The 24375-nt window shown below is 42.4% G+C and overlaps 1 protein-coding gene across 4 annotated transcripts in view; it reads left to right on the top strand.

Annotated features, from left to right (window-relative positions):
* The window catches only part of LOC137427365 (uncharacterized), a 351150-nt gene extending 327815 nt beyond the window's left edge, over positions 1-23335 (top strand). For all 4 annotated transcript variants that reach the window (XM_078778342.1, XM_078778343.1, XM_078778341.1 and 1 more), the window contains exon 4: positions 21563-23335. In XM_078778342.1, coding sequence (XP_078634468.1) covers positions 21563-23079 — 1517 coding nt within the window. In that variant the 3' untranslated portion in view covers positions 23080-23335. The remainder of the gene's footprint in view (positions 1-21562) is intronic.
* Positions 23336-24375: the final 1040 nt, after the last annotated feature.

Genomic DNA, 24375 nt, shown 5'->3' with positions numbered 1-24375 from the left:
TGTAGAAAAGATCATGGCTTTTGATAGGGGATGACTGAAGATGGTGGTGAACAGCTGTCTTGAAGACCCAGAGGAAAGAATTTGATTGAAGAGAGTGTGGAAGGTGGCACCACAGGTGGGAAAGCAGAGGAATAAATGAGTGGAGGTGAGCAGTGGTTCGGGATTTTGACAATTTCACATGAAGGGGCTTGTTTCACAACATAATATGAATCACACTATGTTCGAGTCATTACACTTTTTTAAGGTGTAGCCCATAGGGCAATGTTGTATGGAACACTGTTTGTCTGTCACTCCAATGTATGTATTATTGTGGTCGGTGTAATATCTCTCCTCAATTAAGATAAACAGAGAGAGACTACCATTTTCTGGTGAACGATTTAATCGACTTGTTGGAACAAACTCACTTGCATTTACACCAAGTACTTCATTGAACATACAGCACACAAGACATCAAGTGAGTTTCTTGCTGCCCTTGCGATGTACTTCTCCTTTTATAGTTTTCCGTCGCTGCTGGATGTTTGTGCAAGGGCAAAGAGTAATGAAAAGGTCATGGAAGTTTCAGCCAGGCTGCCCAGAACACGTGTTTCCCATCAGTAAGGCCGAGGAATATGTTTGTATAAGCAGAGAGGTCACTACGTGGGCCTTCTCTGGAGAATTAGCTCCTTTGGAAATCATTCTTATCTGCAGCTCTCAGCAAGGGGCAGAGGTTGGGGCATGGAAATAATCCCAGTTGAAAGGCCCCCTGTTGATTGTTGCAATCACAGAGTGCTGACCCTGTGTTTTCCAGAACTTCACCGAGTGCTGCATCTTTCAACAATAATTTATCACCAGCTCTTTCCAGCTCTTAACATCTCTAACATGTTCCAAGTATAGCTTAATTTATCATTTTTACAGATTATGCAACATTGTTATGGCTCTTGTTAATTTTACAAAACAACATTCATGTTTCTGTTATCCTCTGCAATGTAAAAAGCTCAAAACACAAATTACAATTTAACTGTGAATAAAAACTTACTCACAGAGACTTATCAAACTTCAATCATAAGGAAGTCTGTCTAAAAGGACTTCCACAGTATGTATGTATGTCCCTCACAAACGTCCACCAATCAGACCTACGGATTTGGTCCCATGACAGGAGGACAACGTTTAGTAACCACTGCAGTTGCATGTTTTACTAACAAGAAATATGAATGACCTTTGGAACGTTTTGGGGTCGTGGTGGGTGTCGTTGGGTAAGTAGGCAGTTTCAGAAATTTCTAAATACAATTATGATTTTGAAATGTAATCAACATGGACCTTCCTCCTGAATCTGGAATTGAACAGATGATGACAGTTCGCTGGTTTGATAATGTCTCAATACAATCGTGATTTAACATTATATACACAAATAATTAAGTTAAGCACCCCTACACAACGAATTAAGGTAAGCACCCCCTAATATATATTCTTTGTGTATATGTATACATTGGCATATATTCTAAGGTATGTGAGATCAAATAATGATTGGTATGACATTAGCAATTATCCATTGATGAAATGCAGATGAGTGCACTCATCTGTGACGCCCATCGCTCGTGCAGCACGTGTTATCATCCACGTGGTCGTGATTTTCTGTAAATGCACTTTCATCACGGGTTATTGCAAGTCACGCCTGAGCTCGTGTGGGGGTTACATGGTCATTTTCTCGTAATGGTGGCTCGTAGACGGTTGTCGGACGGAGAACGATGGCGGATAATAGGCATGATCGAGTCCGGAATGTCCAGAAAAGCTGTAGCTCGAACGTTGGGTTACCACCATTCGGTGATCAGTCGGTTGGTGCAGAAACACCAGGAAACGGATGCGGTGAAGGACCGCCCAAGGTCTGGAAGACCTCGCGTGACAACAGTCCGCCAAGATAGAGCGCTTTTGAGACTGGTGCGACGATATCCCTTCGCCTCGAGCCATTTCCTGAAGGACAACTGGCTGCCCAACAGAAGGCTATGTCACCGTACCATGAGGAACCGCCTGAAATCGGCCGGTTTAAGGTCAAGACGAGTGATCAAGCGTCCAAGGCTACTCAAACGACATCAGAGGGAGCGTTTGGCATGGTGCCTAGCGCGACGTGGATGGAACATCCGGTCTTGGAGGCGAGTTCATTGGTCGGATGAAAGCCGGTTCTTGCTGTATGTGACAGATGGGCGTGTTCGGGTGTGGCGCCACAAAAACACCGCGTATGCACCTAAAAACATTCAACCAACGGTACCCTTTGGTGGTGGCTCGATTATGGTCTGGGGATGCTTCTCCCATGACTGTAAGTTGGACCTGATAACTGTGCGAGGTAACCTCAACGGAGAGCGATATGCCGAGGAAATCCTGAATACCACCGTAATCCCGCACTTCGATGACCACACCCTCGCCAGCAGACCCATCTTCATGGATGACAACGCCAGGCCTCACCGTGCGAGACGCGTCCGAGCCTTGCTGGAGCAAGGTGCTGTGACAACCATCCCCTGGCCTGCGTACAGTCCTGACCTGAACCCCCTCGAGCACGTTTGGGACATGTTGGGACGACAAATTGCGAAGATGGTCCCTCCAATAGCCAATCTGGATGAATTGGAACGTGCATTACATCGGGAATGGAACAACCTGCCACAGCAACGCATACGACGGCTTACAGGGTCTATGAGACGTAGGGTTGAGTCAGTGATCCGATCACGTGGGTCCTACACACGTTATTGACGCAAAGATCGCTAGAGGTCTTCTCAGAACAATGACTGTACGTTAGAAAACATAAACGTCATCCACACTGTACACCTATAGCTCCATACTTAAATTGAGGTGAAAATATGCCTAAAATTCCCAAAAAATTTCACCTTAAATTATTCAGAATAAAATATTGAAAACGGCATGATTGTTATGTTTTTATGTGACCATAATATCACTTCTCCAGAAAATATAGCAATATCATGGGTATATTACACTGTTTTGACGACAACAAACTTGTAATGTGCGAGGTTGTAAAAAAACGGGGGGGGGGGGGGGGTGCTTAACTTAATTCTTTGTGTATATGTTGATATATTAATACTATTCTTGGGGAAAATTCCAGGGTCGTAGAAAAGGCCCCTTTGTATATGGTACGTGTCATGTGGCAAAGTTTCGAAAAGGAGAGACATTCAAAAAAATCTCGTGTGCATGCTGGACTTCCCTTGTGTTCTTAGGAGGAACCAAGTAATGCTCGAGAAAAGTTCATATGAAGGGGTGCCAATTTCATCCATACAGCCACATGAAGAAGTAAAAGTATTGTTAAGTTTGTGAGGGGGTAGGCAATGAAATACCTTTGGCCAGGTAGAATTGTATAGGTTGTGTGCTCCGACTGTCATGAAGAAGAAGTAACCTGTACCTAAGTAGGGAACCGTCAGACCGGATGTCGTGTAAGGTCGTATCTTTGTCCCCATGGCGAGTGGTTGGGTAATGTTAATTAGTTAGGGATTGAGGGTAAATTCCCTGTATGTTAATTTGCCTCTGTGACCTTTTCGCCTTGTTCCTTATGACACTACACACACATTACCAGCAAGCAATCAGCGTGCATTATAACACTAAATAAAACTAGATGGTATTCATAGAATACTTGCCCTGCTCCGGTCAACTTGGGTGAGCCAACTCTTCTGTTTTTGAACGTTTCTTTTTTTTTTTTGATTCAATATGGCTGCCAGACCACGTGAGCGATGACATCATAAATTTATATTCTCTAAATAATTGTTGCATAGATCATGCTCAATAAATTTCAAACTGATCTGACTAAGCGTTGTCCCTGTCGAATTATGACGTCATAATTATGGCACCAATGACGTCATCGTTAACAACACCTATTCCCCATATGGAGTTATTTACAATGAGCCACATTTCATTTTTTTACACAGAGCGGTTTTGGAGATATAGAGGTGCAACGTTTTTCGGTTTGTCCAAGATGGCGCCTGTAACACATCACCTATGACATCATGATTATCATTAAAATATTCTAAAGGAGGAAGCTCTCCCATGGTGAAAATTTCATGTCCATCAGACCAGTTGCTGAAATTTTTAAAACTAGGGCATGCCCGTACTATATATATATCTAAAAGTATATCCCCCCCCTCTATTTACATGCAATGGTTTGGTCCAAAGCGAACGGCTTGCGAGTACGGTGACAATCCCCCCCCTCTATTTACATGAAATGGTTTGGTCCAAAGCGAACGGCTTGCGAGTACGGTGACAATCCCCCCCCCCCCCCCCCCCTCTATTTACATGAAATGGTTTGGTCCAAAGCTAACGGCTTGCGGAGTTTGGTAAAGAAATCGCCATCGCGTGCACAAACGCGCAGGAAAGCGAATGAATCGCAAATTAGTTTTAATTAGTTTTAAAACATAGTTTAACGCCCGAGCGAGTTTAACGCAATCGCAAATCGCATCGCAAAGCGAAAGAATCGCAAATTAGTTTTAATTAGTTTTAAAACATAGTTTAACGCCAACATAGCGCCAACATAGTTTGCCGACGGGAAATAAATGAATACGCTCTCAAATGTGCCGTCCGAGGCAGAGTCTGTTCGCCACGTTCGGCACACGTGATAGCTCGCTGCTCTCTGATTGGTTGAATCGTTTTTTGGACATAGCTCGGTAACTACTTCTCCGATTAATATGAAACCTTGAAAAGGCACATCCTCGGGTCCCCAGCAATATACCTGGCAAGTTTCAAGTATATCGGACCGGTAGTTGTCGAGAAACAGCGGTCACAGACAAACATACATACATACATACATACATACATACATACATACATACATACATACAAACATATAAACATACACACAGAGATTACTGGAATTATAGATAGATAATGATCGGATGGATAAGTGTTGTATTTGTCAAATTATGATGTCATAATTAAGGCACCGATGACATCATCAACATATCTTATTCCCCATGGTGAGTACTTGATAATGAGCCATGTTTCCATTTTTTCCATTGAGCGGTTTGGGAGATATAGAGATGTAACGTTTTTCCAAGATGGCGCCTGTACCACGTGAGCTATGACGTCATAATATTCACTAAAATATTCTACAGGAGGAGACCCTCCTATGGTGAAAATTTCATGTCAATCGGACCAACGGTTGCCGAGAAAATGAATTTTTAAAATGCTGACACGGCACACACTTTACTTTACTGAAATGCAGACACGTGCGTACGTAACTGAATGCTTAACCCTGCTTTTCGCTTTGCGGCAGGGTAACAACGGGAACCAAGACATTGAGCATCACCAATGATTCTGACAGCCGAGCCATTGCAAAGGCACAGGAGGGGTGTAAGGCCCCGCCCCAAGGGGTAGTGATTGTTCCAGTACCATAGAGCAAGGAGATGGACTCGCTGATCGAAGCACGTGCTGAGGTTCAGATGACAGTAGTATATAATTAATTGGTGATTCTGGCTCACTTTGCCCCGATATGGTTCAATATGGTCCACTATGGTTCAAGATGGTACATTTTTTGTATTTTTCAATTTTTCCAATTTTTTATTTAATTTCCCCCCAAAAACTATTTAATTTTCAATTTTTTACTTTTCAATTTTTTCCAATTTTCCAAAATTTTTCAATTTCCAAAATTTTTCATTTAATTTTCAATTTTTTCAGTTATATAATTTTCCAAATTTTTGTTTTTTTGATTTCCAAATTGTTTTTATTTAATTTCCAATTTTTTATTTAATTTTTATTTAATAAGCCCTATTTGACGTCTAGACTCCAGATGTCGCTGTTGAGTTGATATGAAGAGTAGATAATAATAAATGTTGTTCCTGGGACACCCCCAAATCTCCATTCACTTACATGTTAATTTTCCTCTCACCCTCATTTCCACTTAACACCTCTATTTCTCACATCCTGGTCTTTATGAACCTTTTGGCCTTTTGACATACTAGCTATAGCACCTACTCTCACCCTCTTAATATCCCTAGTAGACCACTCAAACAATGAGCCTACAAATATTTGTTTATGTTTGGGAAATAATTTAATTCTCTTACCACTACCATCACCATCTAATATATTAACAAAAAAGATTTGTTTGTTTTTGTTGTTGTTTTTGTTTTTTTTGTATACTGAATCGAGGCTCGTGAAAGAGCTAACATTTATTTCACAAACAAATCAACCAGACAAACAAAATATACAAAAAGAGGGAGCGGAAGACAAGATGGGGAGAGAAGGGGAAGCACACAACCACAACATTTGAGAGCAGGGAGAAGTGTGGGAGGGAGAGGGCTTGGGGGCAGGAGGCGTGGGAGGGGGAGGAGGGGGGGGGGGGGGGGGGAGAGGTATAAAACACAAGGGGACCGAAATTAGCGGGGGTAGAAAAGATAAAGGTTTTGGATGGGGGAGGATAAGAGATGGTGGTGAACAGCTGTTTTAAAGACCTGGAGGGTGGAGTGGGATTGAAGAGAGTGAGGGAGTTTGTTCCAGAGGTGGGAGAAAAGAGGAATGAAGGAGTGAAGGTGAGCAGAAAGTCTTGATTTTGGCAGTTTAACCATAAGAGGGTTGCAGGCAGATCTTGTGCAACCTGCAGGAATATTTGGGGGACAGAGCCCAGAGAGGGCTGGGTGGGCAAGGCCAGAGAGGAGTCGGTAGAAGACGGAAAGACCACCAAACCTGCCTGCGGTGAGTGAGTGAAAGGCCCTTGGAGTTAGCTTCATCGCGGGAGATTCCAATGATTCTGAACGCTTTGGTTTCAACAGCGTGAAGACGGGCTAGGTGTGAGGCAGGAGCACCAGACCAGAGGGGAGAGCAGTATTCCATAGAGCTGCGGATGAAAGCCTTGTATGTGGTGAGGAGCTCAGGTGTGCCAAGGAAGGACTTTGCACGACGGAGGATGCCCAGTCGGCGACTGGCTTTGGAGGCCAGATTTGAAATGTGGTTTTCCCATGAAAGATCATGGCAAATAGTGAGACCCAAAAGCTTGAGTGACAGAACTTCTTGGAGAGGATTATTCAGAAAGTGGATGGGAGGGTTTTCCAGTCGGTCCTTTCGGAGAGACATCGTAAGAGTGTGAGATTTATCAGGATTGAAAGACATGTTCCATTTGTTTGCCCAGTCTGTGATTTTGTCCAGGTCTGCAGAGAGTGAGGAGGCTGCAGACTGCCGATCTGAGGGATGAGGAATGGAGCGACAGAGAGTAGAGTCATCAGCAAAGAGATAGAGAGGATTTTCAAGAGAGTCAGAGAGATCATTGATGAAGACCAGAAAAAGCACAGGGCCCAGAACACTACCTTGGGGAACTCCAGCCTGAACAGGAAGAGGAGATGAGAGAAACCCATTCAGGGCCACACGTTGACTACGACCAGAGAGGAAGTCCGCCAGCCATGCGTGGAGATTTCCATGGATACCAAAGGAGGAGAGTTTGGTGAGCAGAGCAGGGTGCCAGACCGTATCGAAGGCACGTGAAATGTCAAGGGAGACAGCTCTAATTTCCTGTTTGGTGTTGAGGACCTCCATCCATTGTTGAGAAAGCAGAAGCAGCATGTCCAGAGCAGAGTGACCAGGTCTGAAACCAAATTGATGATCAGAGATCAAGCCATTGGAGAAGAGGAAAGATTTCATATCTGAAGCAATGATGGATTCCATGACTTTGCTGATAATTGGGAGAAGGCTGATTGGTCTGTTGTTGCTGGGATCTGTTTTTGCACCTTTTTTGTGCAAAGCGGTGATGTTGGCTGATTTCCAAGCAGATGGCAGATGACCTTGAGCAAAAGAGAGGTTGAAGAGAACAGAAAGAGGGAGTGAAAGAGCAGAAGAACATGATTTTAGGACCCGTGGGCTGATGCCGTCAGGACCAGTTGCAGAATCAGAGTCGAGGGTTGACAGAAACTTTTCCACCTTGTCAGGAGGAAAGGACACAGAGTCCAGGAGCAGATGGGTACGACTGGGTATGGTGGGTACAGAGAGGGATGGGTTTGGGACACAAGATTTAGAGGCAAACACAGAGTTGAGGCATTCAGCTTTTTCACGTGCGGAGTCAGCCGTTAAGCCGTTTGAGGTGAGGGAGGTGAGGGAGGGGATGGAGGGGGAACAAACAGCAGAAACAGATTTGACCAGATGCCACCAGGATTTGGAAGAGGGAGACAGATAAGAGAGTTCGGTCTTGAGAACGGTGAGATATTGTTTCCTGGCTCTCCTGAGGGTGGACACACACTTGTTTCGGGCTTTGTGAAAGGAAATGAGATTTCCTTCCGTTGGATTTGCTTTCCAGGAGACGAAAGCAAGTTGTTTCAGGGCAGCAGCCTCACCACAAGATTCCGTGTACCATGGACGGGAGGAAGGGTATGACAACTGAAGAGGAGATGGGATAAATCTGTGCATGAGAGAGAGCAATTTACTTTGAAAGAATTCCCAGGATGAGTTGATGTCAGAGGCGGTAGAGATGGGAGACCAGTCCAGATGATTGATGGCTGCTTGAAGACCGTGCCAGTTGGCCTGAGTGAAATGCCAGACTCGTTGCTGCTTAGGAGGCTCTCTGAGAATGGTCAGAGAGATGTCCACTTTGACAAGCACATGATCAGATGAGCCGATTGGAGCAGAAGAAGAGCAGCAGACATTTTCAGGGATGTTTGTCATAACCAAATCCAGAAGAGAAGATGCTCCGTTGACTGAGATCCGGGTCGGGAAATTGACAGATTGTGTCAGTCCCAGTGAGTCGCAGAAGTCCTTTGCTGAAGAGCCATGGCTGGTGAGAGAGGTACCCACACCCAGCCAACTGGCGTGGTGACAATTGAAATCACCACATATGAGGAAGAGAGAGTTGGGATGGGTAGATAGAAGTTGGTCCATATTATCAGACAGCGAGATGTAGATGGAGTCATCGCTGTTTGGTGGACGGTACAACACACATATGAACAAAAGGTGGGAGCGAAGGGGAAGCCATAGCCAAAGGTATTCCTGGGGGTGAGGTGGAGAGAGGGCAGTGGAGGGCGAGTGAGGAAGAGAGTTTTTTATAAAGATAGCAACCCCACCTCCAGGACGAGGCTCATGTCTCTCATACCGGAGGAGGGAGTAACCTGGGAGAGATACCAAGGCATCAGAGACATCATGAAGGAGGAAAGTTTCTGTTAAGCAGATCACATCTGGTTTGTCAGAAGCAACCTGTATGGAGAGGTCAGTCAAGTTTGAGCGAAGGCCCCGGATGTTTGAGGTCCATACCGTTAATGAAGAGGAAGGGGGAGCATCGGGTCCAGAAAAGGGGGGGAGGGGTAGGGTAAGATGTGGAAGAGGAGGAAGAGGTAGGGAGAGCTGTTGAAGGTGTGTCAGAGATTTCAGAGATTTCAGAATAGCTTGGAGAAAGGGAAGAATGGGGCGGACAAAAGGTTTGATGGAGATTGGGTGAGGCACAGTGAGGTGTTATTTCAGGAGGGGGAAGAGCAAGGCAGAAGGTTGGGGGAGATGAAGGTGAAAGTTGGAAGGGGGAAGAAGCAGGGAGGATGCTTTGAGGAGGAGGGGTGAGAGGAGAGTCTAGGAGGGGAGGAGCGAGGGAGAGTCTCGGAGGGGAGGGGTGTGGGGGGAGTTTAGGAGTTGAGGGGAGGGAAGGGGCAAGGGGGGAGATTTGAAAGGGATGGGTGATGGGGAGGATTTGGAGGGGAGGGGTGAGATTGGATTTTGAAAAGTGTACGATTCATGGGAAACGAACATTTTTTGCAAAATGAGTTTGAGACCTTCGAGTCAAAAATACGTTTGAGGACACTGGAGGAGGGGTGGAGTTCTGGATAGTTTAGGGAATGTAGAAAGGAGGAACTGTAAGAGATGGTATTATATATATTTTTTGGAATGAATAGATTTGGTGAGCAAGACGAAAGCATCCTTTTGTAGGAAAAGAAGAAAAGGGTGTTATAATATATGAGAGAAAATAGTTGTTCAGGGGAGGGATTGTACATTTCTAACCACGTGATCGCGTGATCGCAAACGAAGAACGAACGAACAAAAAAGAACAACAAATAAACGAATAAGACCTGGGAAGGAAATATTTTTTTGGGGTTTTTTTTTTTTTTTGAGTAGAGATATTAAACAAGGAGGTATGGGGTGAACGACTGGGACGAAGCAGAGAACGAAAATAAATGCAGCGCATTCGACGAATCGCTGAGAGAAAAACAAAACCACAAGGTCGGAGACGGTACGGTAGCCAAGCCTACGAGTACTAGGCCTCAGAATACTCGATACGCATTAACCGACGATTGTGTATACATGTACGAAAAATTAGCACCGAAAATTTTCCAAAAGATACGCTATAGGTACATACACCGAAAGATAGATACAGTCTCGACAAAAACACAATTGAGAAGGATCACTTAGCTTCGAAAGCGTGAGCGCATGGAACAGCTTCGAAAAGACGTGACCTTGCCGTGATCCATGCTATTCTTGGTTGTGATACAACTTCTCACCTGTTTGGTTTGGGAAAGGGTCTAGCACTGAATTACATCATCCTGTAATTTCTGTGTGTAGCCCAAATGTTGGACTAAGTTTTATCTTCGTCCCCGCCACAAGGGGGCGGGGTATGTTAATTATAGGTAGATTCCCTATCACGACAGTCGAGCACCTACCTATGCAGATCTACCTGGCTCTAGATATTCCTCTGCCCCTAATTCATAACAATAGGTTTATTGTGAAAAAATTGATAAGTGCAATTTGAGACTTGGGCTTGGTTATCCAGATGTTTCACCGTGGACAGAGCCCTCAAAAGACAATTAAGCTCTAATGATGTCAAGACTGAGGAGCTTTTGGCTGATGAATTGCATAAACCGAAAATCACAAAGTTTAAAAGAAGGAGAGTTTATTCCAAGGGTGTTGATTACATCTGGTCTGCTGATTTAATTGAACTAAATCATGATAAGGGATACAAGTATGCTTTAACCGTTATTGATTTGAGGAGTAGATTTGCATGGGTAGATTTTTAAACTTTATAAAAACAACCTTTATAAAACAAAAGGGGTAATACTCTTATGTTAGCTTTCAGTGAAATATTTAATAAAAGTAAAAGGAAACCAAAGAAGTTATGGACTGATGAGGGAACAGAGTTCTGCAACAAAATATTTATGGAATTTCTTAAAGATAATGGTATTACATTATACAGCACCTTTAATGAAGGAACGGCAGTTGTTATTGAGTGTTTTAATCGTACCTTGAAAGAGAGACTACATAAAAAATTCACACAACTCGGTTCTCAACAATGGGTATATTTAATTCAGGATATTGTTGATCATTACAATAATACAGTTCATTCATCAATAAAATCAAAACCATCAGAAACATTTACAAAATTAGAATATGAAAAGGAGATTAATTTAAGAAAACCCAAGTTCAAATTGTAAGAATATATTGTAAGTTGTAAGTTGGCGATATTGTAAGAATATACAGATGGAAAAGCCATTTTGAGAAAGGTTATACAAAGAGATGGACTAATGAACTTTTTTAAATCGTCGATGTAATGAATACCGTCCCTTGGACCTACAAATTATATGATATGAATGGGGAAGAAATATTGGGTTCATTTTATTCACAGGAATTACAAAAGACACAAATAAGCACATAATGCACTTGAAAGCAATGGGTTGGCGCTTCACAATCCTCTACTATACACCGCTATGGACACTAGAGGGCCAAGTCCGTGGTGTATAGAAGGGGGCATCTACTTTTCTTCACCCTAAACCAAGACCAAAGCAAATTATACCCTTGAAAGCAATAGGTTGGTGCTTCACAATCCTCTACGATACACCGCTATGGACACTTGAGGGTCAAGTCTGGGGTGTATTGTAGGTGGTGTATGTTTTGGTTTCGGGTGAGGAAAACTCAACTCTAACCCCCACATTAAGACACCAAATGTGTAAGTCTAAACAACTGTATCCATTACATCAACAATTTTAAAAAGTTCTTAACTCCATCTCTTTGAATAATAGACTGGTTCAATTTCCAGCAAATGTGATTGCATGAGGCATTTTTGAGGAAAAGCAAACAAATAGGTTTTTCTTAAAGGGAATTTTGTGCTGAATATGAATATCTTGTTTGTGTTTCCAAAAATTGCCTAATTAGGTCATTAATTAAGGTCAAAGGTCAATAAGTGCAAAATTCAAGTTTTCACAGAAATTGTTTTATTTTTAATATTCAATACAGTGGTAAAAAAGATTTTCCAATATCTATCATATTAAGCCATACATTGCATGTCAAAGATTTGAATTTAATGGAAAATGTGAAAGAAATTTTCACTTCTATGGAGAATATCTCCGTAACGGTTGACCTTTCTACGGAGTGCCATGTCAGTCGATTTCCCTTTGATGTTTCATGTCAAAATGCACCAGTGAAAAGAATATATGGCACAGCATCATTGTCTAGGTTCAGGGGAATGAGACTTTGTTGTTTGTTTTGCGAAATTTGCATAATTAGCCACCAATTAGGGTCAAGGGTTAATTAGTACAAAATGCGAATTTTTATGAAATTTTCGTAAGGTCCTATTTGACGTCCCCTAGATGAATTTACAAGAATTTTCTACATATCATTCAACTTAAACGTCATATTATGTGCCGAATATTCAAATTAAATGAAAAATATGATAGGAATTCTTGATTCTATGGCCAATATCTCAATAACGGTTCAATTTTGGTCGCATAGATTTGTCTCTTTTCCAACGTAGGCCACCAAAACTGATTTTGGTTTCCTCTCCATATATGACAACAATATATCTAACAATATATTAGAAAGGAATATGTCACCTTTTTTATATTTCTATATTTTATATTTATATTTCACCCCCTTAAACCAACACTGATGAAGTGTCAAATAACCGTATTGTGGCAATATCCTAGCATTGGCGTTATTTAGTCTTGTTTTTGCATGTTACAGTCTCCGAGTCACTGCATTTGCATGCGTCCGTACACTTCAAATCCCATTTCTTGCACGAACACCTATCACTGGTGCAACCCTTGATACAGCCACACTGTACAATGTCCTTGCATGCTTTTGGGATAGGGGGTAAAGATGTGAGCACCGGTGAGAGAAGACCATCAGCCAGCTTCCATCCAGCAGAGTCCATTGGGGGAAGGAATTACTGGGTTTGGATTGCATGCTTCTCTCCATATGAAGCTCTGGTAATTTGCACGCTGTATATGGTGATGTGCAGCATCACTGGATGGTGGCATTGATTCTGGTGCCTGACATTTACTGAACAGCTTTACACGGGTCTGGTCACAGTTCTCGGATGATGTCTTATATATGCGACATATAAATCTCTCAGCATCATTGGACACTTCATTGGACAGACTCAGAGACTTGCCAAGACCCCTTAGTAGATGATGATGTTCCAAGAATACATCCCATGTTGACTTCTTTGAGTGTCCAGAGAAGTATGATACCGTATCCCACCCTGTGATTGCATGGAATGCTGGGATTGTTTCAAATGTGTGGTCATCGAGGGCGAGTTGTTTCCTGATATGAACTGGAACATACTTCGGTTTATTAGAGGTGCCAGCCTTGAGCCATAACTGTGAGCAAACCATCTTGTCAAAATGCGCTAGAAGTAGAACAAGGATATCCGTATCACGGGCTGACACCACAATAGTTGGTGCATCACTTTGAATACAGTGGAGTATAATTTGGGTATCCGCTTCTTCATGATTATCTTCCAACAACTCCATGTTCATGTCAGGATCAGTACTTTGCACATATGTCTCGCTAACGAACCCTCCACCCACAACAACTGTCTTCTCTGTAATTCACCTTTGGAGAAAAAAAAAAGAAGAAGCCAGAATTTAGAAGCCAGAAAAACCATTTCACTCGTGCATTGACATATCAAAAGTAGAAGGGGTTAAGTCCATATAGTAATGGATGAAAAGTCCAACCGTTATGGAGATATTCTCTTCAGAAGCAAACATTTCTTTCACATTTTCCATTAAATTCAAATCTTTGACATACGATATATGGCTTAATATGATAGATACTCGATAAACATTTTCGCCACTGTATTAGATATTAAAAATAAAATAATTTCTGTGAAAACTTGAATTTTGCGCTTATTGACATTTGACCTTAATTAATGCCCTAATTAGGCAATTTTGGGAAACACAAACAAGATATTCATATTCAGCATGAAAATCTCTTTCGGAAAAACCTATTTGTTTGCTTTTCCTCAAAAAATGCCTCATGCAGCTTAAATAAGCACATTTTTGAATTTCTTGCCGAGACTATAACCCTCCAATTCTGTTCTTTTTTATCCTTTTTTTTTTCCAACTTTTAAAAAAACAATTGAATGATAATACAAGATAAATGAGTCTGTGAGGTATGACATTCATTCAAAAATTCACCTCACATCCAGAACCCCAACCCATCCCTGACCCTCACATTCAAAATCCCAACCCTAACCCAACCCCAAACCTAAACCAACCCCAAACCTAAACCAACCCCAAACCTAAACCAACCCCCACCCTAACCCAACCCCCAACCCATCCCTAACCCAACCCATCCCTAACCCTCACATTCAAAATCCCAACCCCAAGATAATCTTTTTTTTCTTCTTTTTTTGAAAATACGTATTTCAATAATCTTTTTTTCCCTCTTCTTCCAATTCTTTCTTTCAAGGCTTTCAAGTTTGAAGAAGAAGAAAAGGGGAGAAATAATTTTCCAGCATTTTCTTCCTCGAACTTTCTTGATGTTGCTGAAATATATGTTATGTGCTGTATGTATGTATGTATGTATGTATGTATGTATGTATGTATGTATGTATGTATATATATTATATATATATATATATATAAGTTCAAAACACACCTGGTCACAAGTGTGCCGCACTGACCGGGTCCTCAGTCGAGGTCCTCAGCATCATCCCGTTTCGGCCCTTCAACCTCGATACGGCCAGCTAAGGTGGGCCAGCAGGGGCACGTACACATCCACATGCAGCAACTGCATCTGGATGCGTACATACCCCCACCCCCAGCCAGTGCGAACAACAACAACAACAACAACAACAACACCTCCACATCCAGAATCCACAGCACCAAACAAACATGGTGGAACACTCAAACACCCACCTTTATACCCTTCACCACTCACCAACAAAACACACCAGATCATTCACACACACACACACACACACACACACACACACACACACACACACACACACACACACACACACACACACACACACATACATACAGAACACCAACCAAACAACCACCTACACTTACATCATACACCACTCAACACACAAAAACACACACTCATGCAAAAATTAATTCATGCAAAAACACACCCTCACCCACCCACTCATATACACAAAATAATATGTATGTACTGTATGTATGTATTGTTGTGGATTTGTAATTGTTGTAAAGATCACCCTTTGTAAATGTCATGATCGTTGTAAATACCTCCATAATTGTAAAGGTCAAAGGTCGTCCCCTTAATTAATTCATCGCATACACCTAGCCAATCTTAAGCCCTTCTAAGTAGTTATCTCTTTATTCTATGTGAGTTTAAGGCTCTGTTGGCCATTAATTGACACTCCATTGCACCAAATCAAATAAGAATAGCTCCCCTTCAATAACTACATTTCCCAGCCCAAACTCCCTCTCTGGGTAAAGCAGCTTCACAAGCGTGGGGTGCATGCCCTCTCATTTCGCTACAAATAGTGAATACGTGCTCCGTGCTCTGTTTGAACAGGAGGGGCGGGGTCGCCGGGAAGAGGCAAGCCCAGGGCGCGCCACGAGGGGCGGGGCTGTTCAGCCCCATGCCCAAATAAGGGAACAAGCCCGTAGCTCGCCACGAGGGGCGCGCCGTTCGGCGCCATGTCCAAATAAGGAGGCAAGCCCATGGCATTGCCATATAAGGTCACAGAGCACGGGGGGAGGGCGGTACCGAAACCGACGAGGGCGTGTCACACCCGCACTTGAGGATGAGATATGCGTGCGAAGATCGCGCAAGAGAGAGATGAGTGAGGGAGCCCCACGAGCAGTTCTGTGAAGGGAGTTGCTTGAAGGTTCATGAGAAGTGAACAAAGTAGGTACAAGGTCGGTGAGAAGGCATGAACGAGAGGCGTGATCTAGCAAGACTGAGAGAGAGAGACGTGAGGGGGTGCCTGTATTGCGGCAATAGGCCGACACCCTCTAGGCCCTATCGCCGGTCGGTGAGACGCGAGGCTGCGTTTGCTGGGTTTTCGCCTCGACCCCAAAGCGTGGATCGGAGCGCGCGCTTGGAGCCGGACCTCGACGCCTACCATCTGCCTGGACCCTCCTCTGCCGTCCCAAACCATCCCTGCCTTTCCATCCTTTTGTGTCCGTGAGTTTGTTCTGTGTGTCTTGTCCCTGGGTATTAATTAAGCTTGTATAAGTTAATATTTGCACTGTGTCACCTGCTTTTTCCATTTTCCCTGTATATAACCTTGACTGCTCCTTTTGCTTAGTGTGTGTAAATAATAAATCCTGTTACTCTTCTGTACGTCTTCTTCTTCTTCCTCTTTACATTCGGTCGCTTTAGAGGTTTCCAAATTGAATACCTGTGGCGCGATTTCGGCCAACGTCCAAGAATCGGGTTAGTCGGGGTAACTGTTCGGCCGCGGTGCCATCCACTCGGCAAAACAACATCTTATCCGCGGTCCGTAACAGTATGTATGTATGTATGTATGTATGTATATATGTATGTATAATGTATATATGTATATATGTATATATATATGTATATTGTATATATATATATATATATATATATATATATATATATATATATATATATATATATATATATATGAGGTTTTGTTCTACACAGACAGAGCCTCCAAGGTATAACTCTTTAGCTGGGTCATCAAGGAAGAACTCATTCTGTGGGTCTTGGTTGCTCAAAAGGTCTTCAAACAAATCAATCATTTCACCCCAAGATGTGGTGAAAGCAGTATTTTCATATTGTATCTCAGATACAATTTCCTGTGAGAGAAAATAACAATGTATTAATTTAATACAATATTATTATATGTATAAATCAAACTTTGTAAAAATAAATAAATAAATAAATAAACTCTTACCTCCATTAATCAGAGGTTTGAATGCAGTTCATCAATTTGAAGGTTTAGTCCCACACAGGTAGTGGGACTCCAAGGAATTGCAAAATCATCCCACTCCATCTCAGCACAGTCGTCCATTCTCAAGAGAAGCAGGAAGCAGGAAGCAGTTTAAATATAGCTTGTTTGTTCAGGCCTTCATGTAAGAATGGTTGGTGGGTGTGGTTTCCTTTGGAAATTCCCTGGGCATGCCTGGGTAAGCCTTAACTGGAAATGATGCAATGCAATGCAATGCAATGCAATGCCTTAACTTGAAATTATGCAATGGTGGAGAGAGTTTATAAAGTGGGCGGGGTTAGGAAAAGTGGGCGGGGTTCATAAAAGTGGGCGGGGCTTTGAAAAAAGTGGGCAGTGCTTAGTAAAAAGTGGGCGAGGCTTAGGAGGAGGTTAGGTGAGGTCATTAAGAGAAGTATATCATTTCATATTAGCGCAAGATGGTGATTCTGCTTTTAACAAAATTAAGCAATTAGCTAAAATTGAAACCCAAATATTCGTTGGGTTTCTGTACAAATATAATGAAAAATGGGGAGAGTAAATAAGTTAAAAGAGAGAGAAAAAGGGTGTAATGTTTTTTAAGATATGGGGTGTGAGTCAATAAGTTTCCATAGTTTTCCCCATTTACTTCAATGTTAAATTTAATGTGTTTTAGTTGTTGGTAAACGAGCTTAGTTGAAAGAGGGAGAAAAAGGGTCTAATTTAACGGGAGATGGGTTGTGAGTCAATAAGTTTTTCCCTTTTTTTCCATTGACTTCAATGTTAAATTTAATGTGTCCGAGAACCCCCATTATTCCTCTACTGTCAGCGTTGTCTCAGTGATTTACATTAGGGTCATTTGTGACTGCCATTCCCAAAATGATTAAAAGAATGAGGGAAGGGAACAAGACTACCATTGAATGTAGTGATCCTCTCCCCTTCCCTGGTTTGTGATCCTCGCCCCGGTATGTGATGCACTCCCCTGTGTGTGACCCACTCCCCTGTGTGTGACCCACTCTCTTGTGTGTGACCCACTCCCCTGTGTGTGACCCACTCCCCTGTGTGTGACCCACTCCCCTGTGTGTGACCCACTCCCCTGTGTGTGACCCACTCCCCTGTGTGTGACCCACTCCCCTGTGTGTGACCCACTCCCCCGTGTGTGACCCACTCCCCCGTGTGTGATCCTCTCCCCGGTGCAGTGTGCGTGATGTGGGAGGGAGAGGGTTTGAGCTCTTGAAGTCACATTTTACATCTTACTATAATTCACCAAATGTCCATCCGTCTGTCTGTCTGTCTGTCTGTTTGAAGGTGCCGTAAAAATGGCTGTACCGATCGCAACGATATTTTGGGTGGGTAATCCTGGGATCTCCAGGAGTAAAATAGGCTATTTAGTTTTCCCAATTTCAGCTTTCGTCTCCAGAATTCTCAGGTTTGGACTCACGCATAACATTCGCGTTCGCATAACATTCATTGTTCTCATTGTGACGATGTTGTTTTCCCGGGTGCCGCACAAACGGCTGCACCGATCGCTGCACAGTTGCACCAATCGAACTCGGTGACCTTGGACAAAGACCTTTTATAAGGACACGGGTTGAATCCCAGCTTGAGAGAATTCTAACCCATTTCAACTGAAGGAAACACGTATCGGGAGTACTTACAACATAACGATTGTGAACACGATTAGTTTAATCTCCACATGAGAGAATTCCACATAGCTATTTGGGCAGTGAATACGCTAACAGATCGCTGTCTCCATCGATATTGCCAAGGCCGTAACAGCTATCGGCTCAAAATCCTTTCAAATGTTGATTTGGAAGTTTTTACAATGAAGGAAACATGTATCGGGAGTACATACGACATCGGGAGGACTAACTGCATGCGTCTTCATTATCAAGCTTAAATCTGTCATGGCGGATCTGAAGAGCGGAATGCTTGGAGAAGTGGTGAGCTACTTCGGCATGAAGGAGGATCAGAAACGTGGACTCCCACACTGCCACATCCTGCTGATACTTGCTCCCGCATGGCGTTATTTTCCCGGGTGCCGCACAAATGGCTGCACTGATCGAGATTTAACGGATGTTTATATAAATCGTTTAAAAGAAAAAAAAGCCTTCAATTTCTGATATTTAGCCTTTTCATTTGGGCCTCCCAATTGAAGCCCTGCCCATAGGGCGGGTACCCTTGCTAGTTAGGCGTAATTACACATTTCAAACTGTATTTCCCATGTGCATTGTGCATGCACATGCATTGACATGTTATCAGAAGGAAATAAATTGTGTGGATTACATCCATGCAACCATTTTATAAAACCGAATGTGCAGGTGCAGCATCTAAATGAAGATGTCCAAATGTCACACACGTCCATGCCAGTGGGATTCCTATGGGTGCCCCCACTCGTCTATATAATATTCTCCGTCAGTGATTCTGTCTGTCCATGGGAGTGGCTACACCCAGTTTGGGAAGGGCTTCAAAAACACATTTCCACCATTTTGTTTCCTCGCAAATCTTTGAGGCCTCTTTTGCTAGGCCTGCAGTGTCTTGCTCTCTCTCATTGTTTTATTTCAACTCTAATTCGATATCTCATTTCATTTTTCACAGTCGGTTACGTGGTTTTAGACTAGGTTGCAAAAACGGGAAGAAAATTTGCTTAAAGTCACCGTTTATAGAACAAAATGCATTTTAAATGAAATGAAGGCCTGTCCATTGAGACTCCGTCATGGCGTTATCTCGGCTCTAATTCACCATCTAATTTAATTTTATCGATGGTTATCATCAATCTTGGTTTCAGAAATAGTTGAGAAAATTCACGCACAGACGGACCTGGCGAATGCAGTTGTTCTTTCGCAACCCAACACTAACTGGAGGGGTAACGGTGGGAGGAATTTTTATGTGGTGTCTAATGGGACAGTTTGGAGATGATACAAGGTGTGGTGTGTGTAAACATGTCTTGGTGCAGGACAGAAAATGCAAAAATGCGATATCAATCGGTAGCCACACCAGAAGAGTTGGGCTGTTGCTCTGAAAAGAACCGTTGGTGGCATACTGCCTTTTTGTTGAGCTCTTTTGAGGTTTGTCAGAACGATCTTCATACCACAAATGCTGAGAAAAGATGTGTGGGATAATAGCCCACTGCGTGGGAACTAAGAGATATATGCAGCGTGGCTTGGCTTCGGTCATACGGTCTATGTCCATACAAATGCCTCAACCTCCAGCTTGTCCCGTCAACACGAGTACCACCTCTTGAGCGTCCTTTCACCAGCGATGAACCTGAACACTGAAGCCAAGAACCAACAGCCGACTTTAAAATCCTGCCTGCAGGTCTTTTATACCTGGATAGTTAGGGCAGGGCATAAAGCCAGATCAAGATGAGCTCTTGGTGAAAGTACAGCTGCTCATTGGCACATAACCGTTTAAGCCCCTCCTCCCCCATTAGCTTCTGCAACAGATTTTCTCAGTCGGTTGGGAAAATGCGGTATGGGTAAGGCATCTCCGCACTTAACATTCAGTTTCCCTCGCAGCACGTTACATGCACGGGGCGAACTCTGAGAGCCGGTAATGGCTTGCGGATACGGACAGAGCGATCCACCATGCACAGGACTCTGATGATGCCAAACGTCTGTTTATTCTGAGGTGTTTGTGGAGCTCCCGTCGCAGCATGTACGTTTCGTGGCTCTTAGGTAGGTGGTGATTGCAATGGGCACGGTGATGGAGGTTTGTGATATAGGTCGGACTGTGACAAAGGAGGAAACAATGAAGTGCGTGTGTAGTTGAGGCGAGATTGTGGTGAGTGGGTCATGAGGCTTTCCATGTAGGAAAGCATTGAACAGCTTGTATAATGACTGAATTCAATGGCTTTTAACGTGTGCATCGGAAAATAAAATGCAACAAAAAATTCTGGATTAATAACGGTCATTGGGATGAACTTTCACGTCGTGTATAAAGGAAAGATCTGGGGGAAATTGAGTGGATGATGGTTTGGTTTTAGCTCGTCATTTCAAATAGATTTTGGCGCAATGAAGCATGCACTCGCTGCTCCACGTACATGAAATATTCTTCCTAGATTAAAACATGGACCACACATATGGGATGAGAAGCGCTGCGCACATGAAACAATTACCCCAGAGGATAAAAAGGTGAAAAGCCTCTCTCACCTTCGTCAACGCATTTTGTGACACTCGAACCCACGACACAAGGGGAAGGAGCTATTCTCATCTTACACTATGGAAATAACCACACGAAGGGACATGTATGGTGGTTTCCATTGCCTCTGAGTGGTTTCCTAAAACCGCAACAGCATCAATATCTTGGGGAAAACCCAAGCTTTGGCAGTATGCCACCAAGCAAGTACTGTATATTTACATCAATAATAATTTTTTACTTTTTTGCAGTGTAACAAATACATATTGCACATGTATTGCGTACGTTGGTCAGAATTATATTACATTGGTCAGAGTTAGAGTATTGAAAAAATACGGGTTTTTATTTACAGGCCATGTGATGTTGTATTTACAGGTGGATCCATTGAATCTACAAGGGAGGCTGCACCTACATTTATGAACAGCGCAGACACAGGCCCGCAGGACTCGCCAACTGAAACAAAGAGGACTTTTTACAAACACAACAAAAAGAACAATGAATTGTATGCACGTAATAATTTACACCAAGCTCGCAAAGTAGAGAAAGATGAACGCCTGTACAAATGCAAAATTTGTGGAAAATCTTTTAATCATTCATGCAACCTTAAAACACACATGAGAATTCACAATGGTGAACGCCCATACAAATGCACAAGTTGTGGAAAATCTTTTAATCAATCATCCAACCTTAAAACACACATGAGAATTCACAATGGTGAACGCCCACACAAATGCACAAGTTGTGCAAAATCTTTTAATCAATCAGCCAACCTTAAAATACACATGAGAATTCACAATGGTGAATGCCCATACAAATGCTCAAGTTGTGGAAAATCTTTCAATCAATCAGCCACCCTTACAAGGCACATGCAAATTCACAATGGTGAACGCCCATACAAATGCACAAGTTGTGGAAAATCTTTTATTCAGTCATCCAACCTTGAAACACACATGAGAATTCACAATGGTGAACGCCCATACAAATGCGCAAGTTGTGGGAAATATTTTAATCATTCATCCACCCTTAAAACACACATGATAATTCATAATGGTGAACACCCATACAAATGCACAAGCTGTGGAAAATCTTTTAATCTGTCATCCCACCTTACAAGGCACATGCGAATTCACAATGGTGTATGCCCACACAAATGCACAAGTTGTGGAAAATCTTTTAATCATTCATCCACCCTCAAAACACATATGAGAATTCACAATGGTGAACGCCCATACAAATGTACAAGTTGTGGAAAATCTTTTAATCAGTCATCCACCCTTAAAACACACATGAGGATTCACAATGGTGAATGCCCATACAAATGTATAAGTTGTGGAAAATCTTTTAAACATTCATCCACCCTTACAAGGCACTTGCGAATTCACAATGGTGAACGTCCATACAGATGCACAAGTTGTGGAAAAGCTTTTAGTCGTTCATTCACCCTTAAATCACATATGATAATTCATAATGATGAACGCCCATACAAATGCACAAGTTGTGGAAAAGCTTTTAGTCAGTCATTCACCCTTAAATCACATATGATAATTCATAATGATGAACGCCCATACAAATGCACAATTTGTGGAAAAGCTTTTGGTCGGTCATTCACCCTTAAATCACATATGATCATTCATAATGATGAACGCCCATACAAATGCACAATTTGTAGAAAAGCTTTTAGTCGGTCATTCACCCTTAAATCACATATGATAATTCATAATGATGAACGCCCATACAAATGCACAATTTGTGGAAAAGCTTTTAGTCGGTCATCCAGCCTTAAATCACACATGACAATTCACAATGGTGAACGCCCATACAAATGCACAAGTTGTGGAAAATTATATAATCAGTCATCCGCCCTAAAACACACACATGATAATTCACAATGAAGAATGGCCATACAAATGCACATGTTGTGGAAAATCTTTTAATCAGTCATCCGCCCTTAAAAAACACATGATAATTCACAACAGAGAATGACCGTACAAATGCATAGTTTGTAGAGAATCTTTCAATCGGTCATGCCACCGGAAAAAAACACGTGGAAATCACAATGGAGAACAAGGATATTACCAACAAAGAGAATATACATGCAAATGCAAAAATTGTGTAAAATCATTCATTAAATAATGTGAGCTCATGGAACACTTTTTATTTTGCCTTTTTATACGTAGCCGAGGCTCGTGGAAGAGACTGGAAGAAAGACAAAAGAGCAGGGAAATATAAAAAAGAGTTGGGCAGATTGGGGATAGACAAAGAAGGATCACTGGAATGGCTAAGAAGAGGCCAGCTCAACTGGGAATGAGAACGAATCATTATTAATGCCCAAGACCAAGGACACTGCACCAATGGATTTTAAAATATGGCAGGACTGAGTCAATCGGACAAGTGTAGCTTCTGCAAGGTAGAAACAGAAAGCATGAGCCACCTCCTATCGGGATGTGAAAAAACTCATGTCAGAGCAGCTGTACATCGAAATGCACAACAAGGTATGTAGAGTAATCCAATGGCACATCTGCAGAAATTTCAATATCCCAGTTCCACAAAATTCAAGGAAACATGAACCAAAAGCAATCGTTGAAAACAAGGATATAATGCTCATATATGACCTAATGATTCCATCAAGCATGAACATTGAAAACAAAGCATTGCGACGACATATAAATCAAGAACAAAAAGGAAAAGACAGCATAGCTGATTGAGATATCAGTACCCAGCGATTTTGGCCTAAAAATGCAGAAATCCAGAAAATGACCAAATACCAAGACCTCAAGAATGACGTGAAAGATCTTGGAAGCTGAAGAGCGTCAAAATTGTACCAGTGATAATTTGGGCAACGGGAATGATAAAGAAGAACCTCACAGAGATCTTAGAAAACAACCCTGGGAACATTCCCACAAACAAACTACAGTGGGAGGCTGTAAGGGGCTCTGATGATCCTGAAAAGAAGCCTTGGAACTAAACTCTGAGAACAACACAACTTCACAACTTGGCCCATGAATCTTAATCCTTCACTGAAGCGAGGTGGATACTTCGAGTCCCTGGAGGACTAAGTTCCATCATTCTAAAACCCAAATTATGGATAACAACCACGACACACACATACAACCTGTTATTATTAAGTAATATATATTTTCGGCCGGTACAAGGGTAAAACAAATTTAGTGTAAATCCGATGAATTTTG

The sequence above is a fragment of the Myxine glutinosa genome, chromosome 5, assembly GCF_964187855.1.
Source record: "Myxine glutinosa chromosome 5, kmMyxGlut1.1, whole genome shotgun sequence".
In the NCBI taxonomy this organism is placed as follows: domain Eukaryota; kingdom Metazoa; phylum Chordata; class Myxini; order Myxiniformes; family Myxinidae; genus Myxine; species Myxine glutinosa.
The sequence above is the reverse complement of the archived record's forward strand: the minus strand, read 5'-3'. Positions and strand labels throughout refer to the sequence as shown.